At 36.1% G+C, this 14503-nt stretch overlaps 1 protein-coding gene across 1 annotated transcript; it reads left to right on the top strand.

Annotated features, from left to right (window-relative positions):
• The first annotated feature begins 577 nt into the window (after window positions 1–577).
• Window positions 578–12888, top strand: LOC121423299 (epsin-2-like). The gene is made up of 5 exons (XM_041618639.1): window positions 578–698; window positions 4378–5084; window positions 5528–5733; window positions 6647–7674; window positions 8711–12888. The coding sequence occupies exons 2-4, from the start codon at window positions 4550–4552 to the stop codon at window positions 7640–7642; spliced, it is 1737 nt and encodes a 578-aa protein (XP_041474573.1). The 5' UTR covers window positions 578–698; window positions 4378–4549; the 3' UTR covers window positions 7643–7674; window positions 8711–12888.
• Window positions 12889–14503: the final 1615 nt, after the last annotated feature.

Consider the following 14503-nt stretch of genomic DNA (forward strand, 5'->3'; position numbering starts at 1 on the left):
TAAAGAGAGAACTTGGAGTAGACGGACTCCCTGTCCAGACTATCAAAAAAAAATTATACAAGTTTCAGTTTTATTTGGAGCCTCCTGTGCCGGCCCCATCCCCATACCACATTACTATTTTGGGTTCATTTTTTTTTTCATCCTAAGTCCTATATATGCACTCTAAATTTCAAAAATCTGAATTTAGACCTTGTGGATTCGAATTCAAAGCTGATTATATTTTAATGCAATTCTTTTTTTTTACATTATAGAAGTTATTCCTTATAGGTTAAAAATAAATCTAATTCAGCTGTTGGGCGCAATGAAGAAGAAGAAGAAGAAGAAATAGATATAGGCCTAGAGGAATATGTTAAAGAAGAAGTTGAGAAGTTGCCTCCCCTCGGCAACGCACGTCGAAGGGGGGGGGGTATAGTGTACGGCCTTCATAGAGAGTATATATCTCTATGACGGCCTTACAGCTATAAATCATGATGAATCATAAATTATTATGACTTTTGATTTTCATCGCATCATCAGGCCATTTTACCAGACAGGAGTACGCCCTCTGGGTTGACCTAAAGGAAGGCGTTGTCCAACACGTAATAAAAATGCATAGAAAATGCATGTAAACTTGCATGTAGGATTTCATGCGAACCCATCCGGAAGCTGTTCTTTTCGATTGGAAATCCGTGTTCTTGTAATTTACTGATCAAGGAAAGGTTTGTAACATCAGATTTTTATTTCATGTCATTTTGATGGGTGTAGAGAGTAGCGAGTAATGACATTACATAAACACACTTTTTAATGTTTTCAGCTGGAATGAAAATCAAAAATTGCGTGTGACTGTGGCCCCTGTGACCTGTGTATAACTGTGAATGATTTTGCAAGTGTGAACTGGGAATGGAAGTGGAAAATGACTGAGCTTAGCACTCGACATGCTCAGTCAATGACAATGAATGAATCGATGACGTAATGTGACCACGGCATAAACGGTAGTCTTTATAATAATAATAATAATAATTAGAAAAAAAAGAAAGGAGAGGAACGATTTTAAAGGACACGTCGAAGAAAAGAAAGAAAATAACAACATTAACATTAGCCCCAGTTGGCGGTAATACTAGCCTGGGGCGTTTTGGGGAGTGAAAGTTATATACTGTACGTATGGAGTCACTCCCCACTAACGCCTGGGACTCCTTCCTATACTTCCCCACATACGGGTACAAAACCAGAAACTTTCGCCCCCGAGAATTCTACTTTCCCTCTAAAAGATCTAGCCCTAAAACATGTACATGGGGTCCAACTTCATTTCCAACATTTCAGCGATATTGATTTCATTTTTAAAGAAGAATTCATTAAAAAAACGAGAGATTTGTTTTGAAAAGATGGAAAGAGCTTACTTCCGTGTTTACGTCGCCATCTTGATTTCTTTGTCTTCCGCTTGGCGACAGCATGCAAATCCCGCAATTTGCGTGCTGTCGCCAAGCGGAAGACAAAGAAAGTTTCTGGTTTTGTACCCGTATGTGGGGAAGTATAGGAAGGAGTCCCAGGCGTTAGTGGGGAGTGACTCCATACGTACAGTATATAACTTTCACTCCCCAAAACGCCCCAGGCTAGGTAATACTAGTCAAATATGACTGGTCGCCATTAATAATAATATTCAACAAACAACAACAATGACAATGAATGGGATGGCGAAAATTGGATGTGTGTGTTTATTTGAGTTTTGTCAGACATGTATCAATCAGATATGATTATTTGCAGGTCTAACATTAGGACCGACCTTTAACGTCACCATCCAAAAGACGTGACCAGGGCTCGAACTTCTGCATTAATTTGTAAATTCCCCCACATAGCTTGGATTACAGGTGCATGCCACAACGGATGCCACAATGGGTGGTGGAGTATGTTTGTGATTGGCATTTTACACTTACAGATATCGAGCAGTTAAAGCATTGATTTAAATAAGAATTTTAACGTTAGATCCTATCCTGTAAGTGTAATTGTATGATGGGGTGACCATAATTTGCGCACATTTCAGAAATTGTCATGAAGTTGATTTTCAATCAACAAGTGCTTACAGTTCACAAAAATTAAAATCATAAATACTAGACGGAAGGCAAGATCCCAAAGTCAAATTCGCTTGACGGAATTATAAAGCAGGTCAAGGGTTTTGCTCGTATATCGCGATCTCAAAATTCCAAGGCAATCGACTAGTCCTCGCTCGGCTGAAAAAGTGTCATAAAAAAGTGTGACCTTAATTTGCACAAGATTGTAAATTGCAAAGCTTTAGAAAGTAAATGTAACAGACAAAGGTAAGATAATTATATCAGATGGAGGTTAAAATGCCATAAATTTGGTTGGTACCACATTTTACTTACTTACTTACTTGGAGACATCTGCAAGCTTGCAAACTGGCGGAAGAGGATTGATTTATTTCACGATCAATATGATTGTAGACTATGACCTTTGTGATCTTTTTTCCTTCTTCTATTGAGTAAAATCCTCTGTATTCCTGATTATGCCATATTATTTCTCTTTATCCTTATTATCCCTTTATTCTTTAACCTCATTGGCCATCTGAGATGGAAGTCATGACCAAATCAGTGATTGAACCTCAAACAACATGTCATAGTGTAAAATTAAGTATGTTAATGTTGCTTGAGTTTATTATTACTCTGGTCTTGAGTCACACATGAGGAGTTTTTTCTTACTGTCTCGTTGCAGATTGAATGTTTAGACAATGCTCTGGAAAATCACTTTCTGGATGGTCTATGGTATAGTATTTGTATGACAGTATGACTGGCTTTGTACTGAGCATGCGCATTTACGTATCAGAAAAGAATTCAAAGTTTTCCAACATCATTTGCTCTGAAGCGATTACCGTGGTGCTGGTCAAATAAAAATGTGATTAGTAATTTTCTTGTGAAATATTACCCCTTTTCATCATCCATAATATTTTGACATAACATTTTTTGCTTTTATCCACGTACGAAATAAATGGGCCTCTAATCTCAAACAGAACAAATTTTGGTTGGAAAAATTGCCTTGTTGGTGTCATTTCTTTCATCTTTTGGCAAAGCAAGTCTCCAATATGTAAGATTGTTTAGGGTCATTCCATGCCAATTCACCCAATGAATGTGCAATTTTGTACCCGACCCTCTCGGAATTCGTTGTAAATTGGGACACATAAAATTCACCATGGCCCACGCACATAAAAAAAATTAGTCAAATCGGTCCCTTATTTCTCGCGCTACGGCCTGCCCTTTTCTCCTTGTTTTGACAAAAAAGGGCGTGACCTTCAACTTTCAATGGCCATTGCGTCGTAATGTGTTGACCAATTTTCACGAAACTGGTACCAATCAAAAGGAAATTCAAAGAGGAATCCAAAACATGCATCAAATAATGTATTGGAGCGATTTATAAGGTTGTGACCTTTGACCTTTACTTTGACCTTGAGTTTGACCCCCGGACAAATAATTTTTTAACTTGATTTTCGTGTATGTTAATTATTTGTATGATATTGACAAAATATGTTAAAACCAATGATGATATTTTATTTCTTCACCTTTTAAAACTCTTCCAAAGATACCATGAAATTTAACTCTAGTCCCACATACTGATATTCATGTTAGTAAAGTGTTCACCAGTTACATGATTTCTTCCAATCTTAAGTCACAGTATGCAAACACATGAAAAGAAATTAAGCTCATCAGTTCACAAATGAAACATTAAACATTTAAGCTCAAAGTAAAGGTCAAAGGTCATTACCTTATAAATCGCTCCAAGACATTATTTGATGCATGTTTTGGATTCCTCTCTGAATTTCCTATTAAATGGTACCAGTTTCGTGAAAATTGGTCAACACGTTACGACGCAATGGCCATTGAAAGTTGAAGGTCACGCCCATTTTTGTCAAAACAAGGAGAAAAGGGCGGGCCGTTGCGCGAGAACCGACGGACCGATTTGACTAATTTTTTTTGTTTTGTGCTTGGGCCATGGGGAATTTTATGTGTACCAAATTACAACGAATTCTGAGACGGTCGGGTGCAACCACTGGGTGAATCCAGATGGAATGACCCTTTACTAATGGTAGAGACTAGAGTAGAGTCTCCAATATTGAACATGCCCTCTACTATTTTGTACAGGCAAATCAGCCTTTATTAGCGACCAGACCACCTGTCTTTAGAGGAAAGCTGTCTCAAGGGGTCACCAAACTTGTCTCCCATTTGAAGGAATGTGTGTTAAAAAACTTGTTAATAAAGGCAACCTGTTTCCAGTGATACTTTTCTCTTTCTGTTGGGTGGCCTTGATAGACAGGTTCGAATGTAAATGAGCAACTACTAATTAGTAGCCAAATCTGACCCTGATTTTTCTTTTTCTTTCTTTTAATCATGGCAGATAACTTTTTGCATTGCATTGATGAGGTGAGTGTCATAAAGCAGTTAGGAGTCATTTAAATTCTGTGAAACTTACCTTTCTGCCTCCAAGAGAAAAACCAAGACAGACTTGCTCTGGTTTCGAGTTATTGTAACAGCAGAGGTCCTGTGGACAAACACCCCTACCCATCACAATGGCTACAAGGCGCACCATCAAGAACATTGTACACAATTACACAGATGCCCAGGTCAAAGTTCGAGATGCGACCTCCAATGACCCTTGGGGACCCTCCAGTTCACTTATGTCGGAGATTGCGCACCTCACATACAACGTAATGGCATTCTCAGACATCATGAGCATGATCTGGAGGCGGCTAAACGATCATGGGAAAAACTGGAGGCATGTCTACAAGTCGCTAGTCCTTCTAGAGTACATCATCAAGACAGGATCAGAAAGGGTCGCCCAGCAGTGCCGTGAAAATATATTCGCCATCCAGACCCTGAAAGATTTTGAATTCATTGATAAGGATGGCAAGGACACAGGACTTAACGTTCGAGAGAAGTCAAAGTCACTTGTGGCTCTTCTCAAGGATGAAGAACGGCTGAAGCAAGAGAGAGTAAGGGCGCTCAAGGCCCAGGAGAGGTTTGCCCAGGCCTCACAGGGTATAGGAAGTTCCACCGTGGGCAAGACAGATTTCGAGTCCAGCCACGACAGTAACCAGTCTGAGAGTAAGTGATGCATCTTTTAATGGCTTTTATAATAGCATGTAAGATTTGTGGAGAGCTCCAAAGGTGAAAACCTGAAGTCTAGACAAGGTAGAAATATGGCCATTGTTACATCATTATCGTCTTTGATAGTACTTTGTAGGTTCATGATTATGTACTGCCTGAGACTTTCTTTGGGTCCTAAAGAAAAAGGAACTTGCATTTCCATGAGATATATAGAAGAAACGGTGCAGATAAGCAATCAGTCATTATGGACTTTTTGAATATTGTTAATATCTTTCCCCAAAATGACAGTACTGTAATAATGATACATGTAATACTTCTAATAAAATTATTAGGATTTATGAAACTTTCAAAATCGACACTTGATTCTCTATAAACCTTTAATGTAAGAGTCTATCCCACGGGCTGACTACCAAATAACAGTTTCATTTTATGTCCTGCAGATGCAGCTAACACCACATCAGCGACACCCCCCAGATCCTTATCCACTGATATGGAGCAGGCTCGTCCTCAGACTAGCGGTGAAGAGGAACTTCAACTCCAGCTGGCGCTCGCCATGAGCAGAGAAGAGGCAGAGCAGAAGGAGAAGGAGGTCCGGAGTGATGACATTAGATTAAAAATGGCACTTGATGAAAGCAAAGAAATACAGGTAGTTTGTTTATATTTGATTGGAGGTTTATTCTGGTATTAGAGTTATGTGAACACAATTGGCTTGTGTTCAGTAAAAGATTCAAAATGTTGCTTTAAGGCCTAGTCCACCTTGACAGCAATTAGATCTGATGGAATAACAAAATAAAGCATACCGGTATATAAAATCAAACAGTGATAACAATTGAAAATATCAAACAAAATTATGTAATTTTAAGTACTGATTAATGCATATGGGAAATGAGAGAAGCAATGACATAGCACACTTGCTATCATATCATATGAAATTCGAAATATCTCAATTGTTTTCTCACACATGTATGTATATTAGACATGTGACTCATCTTTCAAGTTCTAGAATCATCACTGTTGCACTATGATTTGATGACTTCAGAGCTTCTTTATGATCATATCTAAAAGAATCCAAATATTGAATACTTACTAAAAGAATCCAAATATTGAATACTTAAGAATGTTAGAAATATTGACTATCCCATTTTCTCTCATCCATGTTGTATATAGGCCCAATTGATTTGTGAGATCAAACACAATTCAAAATGTCTTGTCATATATGACATCAAACATGATGAAACATGTTTGTAAAATGCTTGTTTAAAATTTTCTTAATTAAATGAAATTATTTGGATGGACTTAGCCTTCAAGATTTTTCATATTTATGTATTGTAGTTGTAAGGCAGATTGTTTTAGGGTTGTACATGTAGCCCTGAACAAATGTTGTTGATAAATAAGAAACATTTCATTAAATTGAAATATAGGCATTTAGAAAACATTTGAAATATTGTATGTTATATGTTTTCCTGTGTATAGTACATACATACAGGTATACCTCTGTTGAACATTCAGTGTATACATGGTATTAGTATTGATCGATATTTGTCCATTTCTCACCCAAGGCTCCCGCCGGAAGCCAGCAAGCTACTACACTGCTGAATCTTGCATCCGATCCCAAATGGTCTCCACCTGCAGCGCAGGATCCTTGGGGTGCTCCAGCTCCAGCCACATCTTCCCCAGCATTCAACAACACTCAAGCCAGTGTCACAGTCAATGATCCATGGAAGAACCCTTCACCTGCTCACAAAAACCCACCACCACAAGGATCTCCCTGGGGCGCATCCCCACCCTTAGCTGCAGCTGTGCCAGCCAGTGATCCATGGGGTGCTCCACCAGCTGCTCCTGCTCCAGCTCCCGCTCCAGCCGATCCTTGGGGTGGTGTTGCAGCTCCTGCACCAGCCACAACACCAGCACCTGAGCCATGGGGTTCCGCAGCTCCTGCACCAACCAAAAGTGACCCTTGGTCTATAAATGGTGGTGGTGCTGCACCTGACCCTGATGCAGAATTTGACAAGTTGAGAGTGAAGCCTGTTGAGGGAGCAGTCTCTGCCGTGAGCATAGATGATTCCTTTTTTTCAGCACCTGTGGCAGTTCCTTCCTCCAATAGCAATGCATTTGACATGACAGGAATGGACCAAGCACTTGGTAGCACTCCAGACAAGAAGAAACCAGAGGATTTCCTTGGTAAAAACTCCAAACTGGTCAACTTGGAATCTCTGATTGGACCCACCAGGGAGACGGTTGGACAGCCATCCATGCAAGGAACCAATCCGTTCATGTCGGTACTTGGTGGTGCACCTCCTCCTGTTTCAACAGGTCTCCAAGCTCAACCACTCAACAACCCCTTCCAACAACAGAGGATGCCAGCTCCTACCATTAACCAGATGAGAGCACAGCCTGTTGTGGATGTCAATGCTGGTTTTGGTGGGGGAGGAATGGGTATGGGTGGTGGTATGGCCATGGGTGGAGGTACTACCCTCCCACCCCCTCTTCTCCCAGCAAGTAGTGGCCCATCCCCAGCTCAGCAACAAGCACAAACCAATCCTTTCTTGCTGTAGCATTGCCAGTTTCATCATTAGTATTACCACAAGTAAGTTACTTTTATTTATCATGATTGAAATTTCCATGAAATCATATTACATAGAAAACTATTCATAACTTTTAGAAAAATGCTGAGAACACAAACTTACAATTGGTCCTGAAACATATCGTCATGCGAGTAATAATCATAACATGCTTTATCATATACTTTTGCAATAATTGTTTCATGGTGGTGATGAAGGTGTAGACCCTGCCTGTAGTCAGCAGACAATCCTTGTCATCTGTCATTCTCTCAAGATCCACATTATCGCATCTGCAGATGCTTTTGTTCCTATGGGGTTAATGTATTGATCTCAATCATCCCATTGATACTTGAAGTGCGCTCCTACTTTCGTACTGTACCTCAAACTAACCACCTCATTAAAAACTAGATTTATTGGTATGCAGTTGCTCTTTCTGTTGTTAGAGGCACTTTCTGTTGTTAGTTGTTTTCAATTAAACATGCTTAGTTGTCCAGAATAAGTTGTTAGTCAGGAGTTAATCTCACAACAAGCAGGAACTTTGTTAGTAAAAGTAAACTCAAATTTTCTTGATTTATCATGCCTTTACATAAAAAATGCTTGTTCTTTTCACTTTTTGGACCAAATTTACATGAGGGAAAATTTTTTTACTTCTGCATTCCCAATGAGCTTTGTTTATTTGAAACAGTCACTTTGAAAATGCATAGTGGTATAGGTGCTTATTCACTTATGGAAAGTTATTACATTGAAGTGTTCTGGTTTGAATTTGATAATAGAACCAATTTTATCTTTTGTTCGCTTGGACACAAGGAAGAAAGAGGTAGAACTTTGCACAATGCAAAGGTGCAAAATCTAATGAAAACACATAACAGTCATTCACATGTAGCCATATAATGTCCATATAATTTCACATTGACACTACCACTCATTGAAATTCTACACCGTAGAGCTTTAAATTCATTTTTTATTGATTTTTTTTTTATTGTTGAAGGCTTCATGATATTTCATTTCATTTCCCATGTGTAATTAGTTTCCTCTTTAATCTTTCTCCATTTCCTTCTACAGAATGTATGGTGATTTCAAATGGACGTCTTAGCAATCTTATTACTGGTCCTGTTATGCTTATCAATTATCTACATGCCAAGTCTATTGTATGATACTCTTAGCATTGATGTTAAATTGAAGATGTTTCTTGAGTGATAATATTATGATTAATATATTCTTTAACAAAATCATTCATTTGTAGTGTTTTGTAAATACAAATCTAATGTGTGAAAGCTCAAATTGTACTCTTGTTAATTTTGTTTCCCTATAAATTCAAAGCTTAATTTGTGGTGCGATAATTTTAGGGAAAGATAGGTTCATAATCATATATACAGGCTGTATACTGATTTTTTTTTCTGCTGTTACTGTACAATGTACTTGTAATTTAAAAATAATGTTTAACAGTACAGTGCAAAATTGAAAATCAGCTTTTATTTAACTCTTTGATATGGTATATTGTACAAGGCAAATGAATGAGAATAACTGCTTTAAGTTGTACTGTCGCAAAGAAATATCTCAGAGATCAAATTTTATGTTGTATGTATTGTATGCTTAATTATTTTGGGGTCGCATAGAATTAGCAATATTTACTTAGAATTTAGAATTATGCTTTTTTTCTATGGATAAATGCCCCAAATAATGACATTTTCTGAAGCTTTATCCTTGTTTGAAGAATAAAGATTGAAAATAATAATGATATTAACTTGTATGTTTCAGTAAATTATTGTTTGTATGTTTTCAAAATTATGACCAAATATATATTTCAAAAGATGACTTTTCTGCAAGACCCATTGCTGCTCTGCACATCTGTTAACATTGTCTTTGCAAAATTTAGGAGAGGGAAGTTGGCTGTGTATTTAGTTTTTATTAATTTCATCATGATATTCTCCCACAGTCATGTGTACACCTATTGCTGCACATGAAAGTTAAATTTGGAGTCCTTATTGATTGAAGAGCTACGGAAATATCTCTATTTGGAAATACATTTTACAACGTTAGGAAATCTGCTTTTGTTTTGACCATGAATTTCATTGTCAATGATGAATGCTAGGTCCCTGTTCTATTTAAAAATTGCAGTTGACTGCAAATTATGCTTGCTCTCTACTCTTATGTGTAAGAGACACTGATGAAAATTTGCTATCAAGTGCAAGTCAAACTCCAAGTCTTGCAATGAATTTTGAATGTGATATCGATTGCTGGTCTGTTTCCTACAAGAAATGATTTACAACATTTAATTTTAATTGAACATTGGTATGCAAATTGAAAATGCTTGCAAAGAAGTTTCTTGCAATATGCCATAATGTGAAAGTGCATTATTTTGTTGTATTGACATTGGTATACTGAAATATATGCACTTTCACTAGGGTAATACAGGTAATGATGTACCGTACATGCATACATATTCAGAAAATCAACAAGTTTACAGTGTACTACATGTATTTAGTTGTTTATAGTAGAGGTGTAATGTTCACCTCTACTCCATATCAGTTGATATTATGTTTATTAGTGGAAGTTGTATTTAATTTATCAAGTAATTTCCAGTCTCTTCAGCTGTTTGAGATTTATAAATTGACGTGAATGTTGGTGATTATGTAAACTTTGCAAAGAAGGAAAGCAAATGCCTAGGATACATGGAAAATGGCATGAAAAAGACTTCTCTTTAAGAAACACAATAGGTTTGTTGGAGGTGACGATGGTTGATTGATGAACTATAGGCTGTAACCACTGGTTTTTAGATTTTGAAGTTGGTTTGTACTATTCTGTCAGTTGAATAAGGTCCCAGATCTAGATGGTCTAATGAAATAAGATTGATATTCAGGCCCTATAGTGACCTAAAGCTTAGTGATTGATCTGGGCCCCGTCTTACAAAGAGTTACAATTGATCCAATCAATCATAACTCTATGGAAATCCATCAGTGTCATAATTTTTTCTACAGGAAATTTGCAAAATGTCCTTTGTATACAAAGGAGATCACACCAAATTGTCAAGAAATCAATAAATTTAGGGATATACGTTCATATCTATAATTTTTTAAAAAATAAACATGCATTTTATATGTTGACTTTGCTGGCCGTCCATAGTTGCGATTAATTGGATCAATCGTAACTCTTTGTAAGACAGGGCCCTAGTCTGCTTTTTAACAATCATTCACAATAATCAATGCAATCAATCACAGAAATCAGCTGTACAATCAATCGCTAAGCTTTGTGTTATGGGGCCCAGGGGACACAAAGATTTAAGTATGACTTAGATTCGCACTTAAACGCCTAGTTGCGTGCGATACAAAAGGCATGACCACATTGGTCAGATCACAACTGCGTATTAATCAGTAAGATTGTTCGTTTAAGTGCGACTCTAAGTCATACTTAAATCTTTTTTCTTTTTTCAACTCCTGTAAAGAAAACTACAGCCCATTGCAGGAAGTATGTAAATCGAATAGATAAAAAAAAATGTAATTAATGCAACTTGATGTAAATCCAACTTGTGATCATTTTGGACTTGGATTTTCCTTCAGAGTTGCACAACTCTTACTGCATTTGCCCCTACACAGTCTACTTGTACGTATGGATCTTGTGAAAGCTACTGGTACCAAGTCTCCACCTTCAGCAGTCTGTGCATCTCTTTTCCATCCTTCAAACCTTCAGTGAAATGGCCATGAGACTTTCCGAATAACTTGGAAAGTTGTGTCACGTGCAGATTTGTGATTTAATTCAAACAAAATCTGATTTCTAGTGAAGCATCTAGCATCGGAAAAAAATGTACAAAATCTTTATACATATATATGCAAATCTTTTTATTTTTGTGAATTTCTGTAATATGAATAATTGCTCTTTGACTATGTTTACATGTAGGTGAGTGGTGGAATAGTAATAACTGGGTATACTTTTAAAAACAAACATGTTGTTAGTACATGCTGTTTGTATGTTTGTTGATATATGTTGTAGTTGTATTTTGAATTTTTATTGGTGAAAGTGGTGGAAGGAAAAATTTGAATTGATCAGTATTTCAAGCGTTTATAATAATTACTAATTAAAAATCTCTACTTCCCTTCCATTCTTGGATTGTCTTCATTTATATATATATATATATATATATATATATATATATAAAGATTGTCATTTCATTTACTCTCCTTGGGGGTGTTTCACATCTAGATTAAAGTCTGAATAAAATTTGCACTTAAAATCCAAAATCCCAGTTGCATGCGTATAAAGGTATTTTCCTCTAGCATATCAGTCATTGAGATTATATGTTAAAAGTTATGCGCATACTAGCACTTATGCATGGCTTGTAGTGGGCCTTAACTCTGTGTGAAATGCCGCCAAGGTTTTCTTGCATATTTTGTTAAGTATGAACTCGCATATAAAATATAAATTCCTATCTTTAAATGTACATCTTTATACTAGTGTGTATCCCTCTGCTGCTATTAAATACTTGTAAGTACATAGATACATTTTAAAACTTTAAATACTATTAGTATTGATAGAATGTGCATCATATGTTGTTTGTTACTTTATAATATTGGAGTTGATTAAGTACTGGTAAACAAAGGACAGCTTCTGTTGCAATGTTTTTAATTGTGAAATAAATGAATATCACTGTAAGTTAATCATCACAATTAAATTATTGATTGATTTACTTTATGATGGGCATTTGGTAACAGTGTATCAATCTCATCTCTTATCATCCTTTTTCTTCTGACCATTAAAAATATTTGGATGAATCTGAAATGTAAGGACATTGGTGATATTGATCTTTCACCATCATGGTTATCATACTTATTTCATTTTTTAGGAATAAAGGAAACAGTCCTTCAATGTTGAAAGTGCACATAAATCCCCCTAATAAAAATACATTAAACTACATGTATTAATTTGAATGGTTGAAACTTTAAATTATTCAGTAAAAATTGTTAAATCCAGTAATGGAATTAACCTGCTTTTCCTTTATTTATGTTATGCAAAGTATCTATATGTATTTATGTTAAAATTCTGGCCCTTATCAATAAATTTTCAATTTTATATATATACAAAATTTGAATAAGAAGCTGGTACATATAATGCCTATCAATTGAGTCTTCTTTTTCAGTGTGATTGCTTTAGAAGCACAGATTAATTTCTTGTAAGCCATTTATATAGACATTAATTGTATAGTGAATGTGAGAAAAGTTTACCAGTAAATACATGTATCAAATTTGCATCATGTTTTTGGTTTGCCTTTTTGTGTCTTGAAGGCTGTGAAAGTTATGGTGGTAAAAACACCAGTCAGGGCTGAGAAGACCGCTCCATCAATTGTTAAAAATACACCATGGTGTTTGAATATACACATTGAATAGTAATGTGTTATTATAACACCAATGGGTGTTGAACTAACACCAGGAATTCATTACTGGTGTAAGTTCTTGTTGCGGTACTTGCACAACACTGACTAGTGTAGTTTCACTTTCAGCACCTGTTTTGCAGTGTAAGAGCTATAAATATTTGAACTTCAATGTTGGAAAGGTGACAAAGATAATTGAGCTCTTTCATGTTAAAAATAGGATGAATATTAAATTTTTAAAAATTCCACTGCAAAGGATTTTTTTCCGTCTCTGATTCCGGTATTTCACATTTAAGATGAGACTCTAAGCAGTTGCAATTTTCTGACCACATATTTGTATGTAGTCCCTTTCATGCATATATCTGTGTGCAGAGCATGTCATTTTCAACAGACTTAAGTTATTTCCCCCTAATCTTACAGCATACACTTATATATCCAAGTCACTCTAAGGCAGTTTCTTCCATTATTCAATATCACGATCAGGGCCCCATTTTATAAATACTTGCTTTCAAATAACAACTTGCTGTAATATAAACTTTCATTGAAAGAACCAATCAGGAAGAAGTTTTACTGTTGCCATGGTAGTTGTTGATTTTCCAGCAAGAGTTGGTATCATATCATTTATTTTAAATGAAATGTAATCCAGGACTTTAAGAATTAAATAACAGTCTGTAATATGATGTGTCTATAGTTTGCAGTGGTTTCTAATAAAATGTGTATGCTTTGGAGATCTTCCAAGATAAATTATAAAATTTTGATATGCCAATAAACATGCTTTACATGCTTCCAATCTAAATCTAAAGATTATCTAAAGTTGCATGGAGAAACATAACTTTATGATGAAAATGAAATTATTTTAAAGAAACTTCCAATGGTTTGTGATTACAAGTGATTTTATTTCCGGACTTGACTTATTTTGGGCTTACATTTTTAATGAATGTTTATATATTTATAGCACTATTTTTTGACTCCTTATATGGCCATGTGTTTTGAACTGGCCCCACAAAAAAGTGGAAATTTCATTCTTTTTAAGATATATCAGTTGAACAGAGAGGTATTGTCGTGATGTTGGTATCAATTGAAAGCTTAATCTATACTCTCATGTCTGTAAATTTAAGTGCATAAGTAAATGAATTCGCGACTCTGCGCTTGATCAAATACAAAATTGTGAGGGGGGGGGGGGGGGGGGCAGGGGCAGAGGGGGAGGAAGCGGTACACACAAAGTCTATGGGAGCAACGTGTTTCATGTGTTAAATGCGTATAATTTTGTGTACATGGGGCTAGAGATCTTATTTTGGTCTAATTTTATGGCTCAGTGTGACAGCTATAATATTCTAACACTACATTATGTATATCAATTAATAAATTCCCATTAAAGATAATTAAAGTGCAGAAAAATCTTTGAAATTCTTATATAAAGTGAACTTAAACTCTGGGAAATGAACACTTTATATGATACATTTCAGCTGAAAGATGTATTGCCATGAAATTGG

Source organism: Lytechinus variegatus, chromosome 10, assembly GCF_018143015.1.
Source record: "Lytechinus variegatus isolate NC3 chromosome 10, Lvar_3.0, whole genome shotgun sequence".
NCBI classification, from domain to species: Eukaryota; Metazoa; Echinodermata; class Echinoidea; order Temnopleuroida; family Toxopneustidae; genus Lytechinus; species Lytechinus variegatus.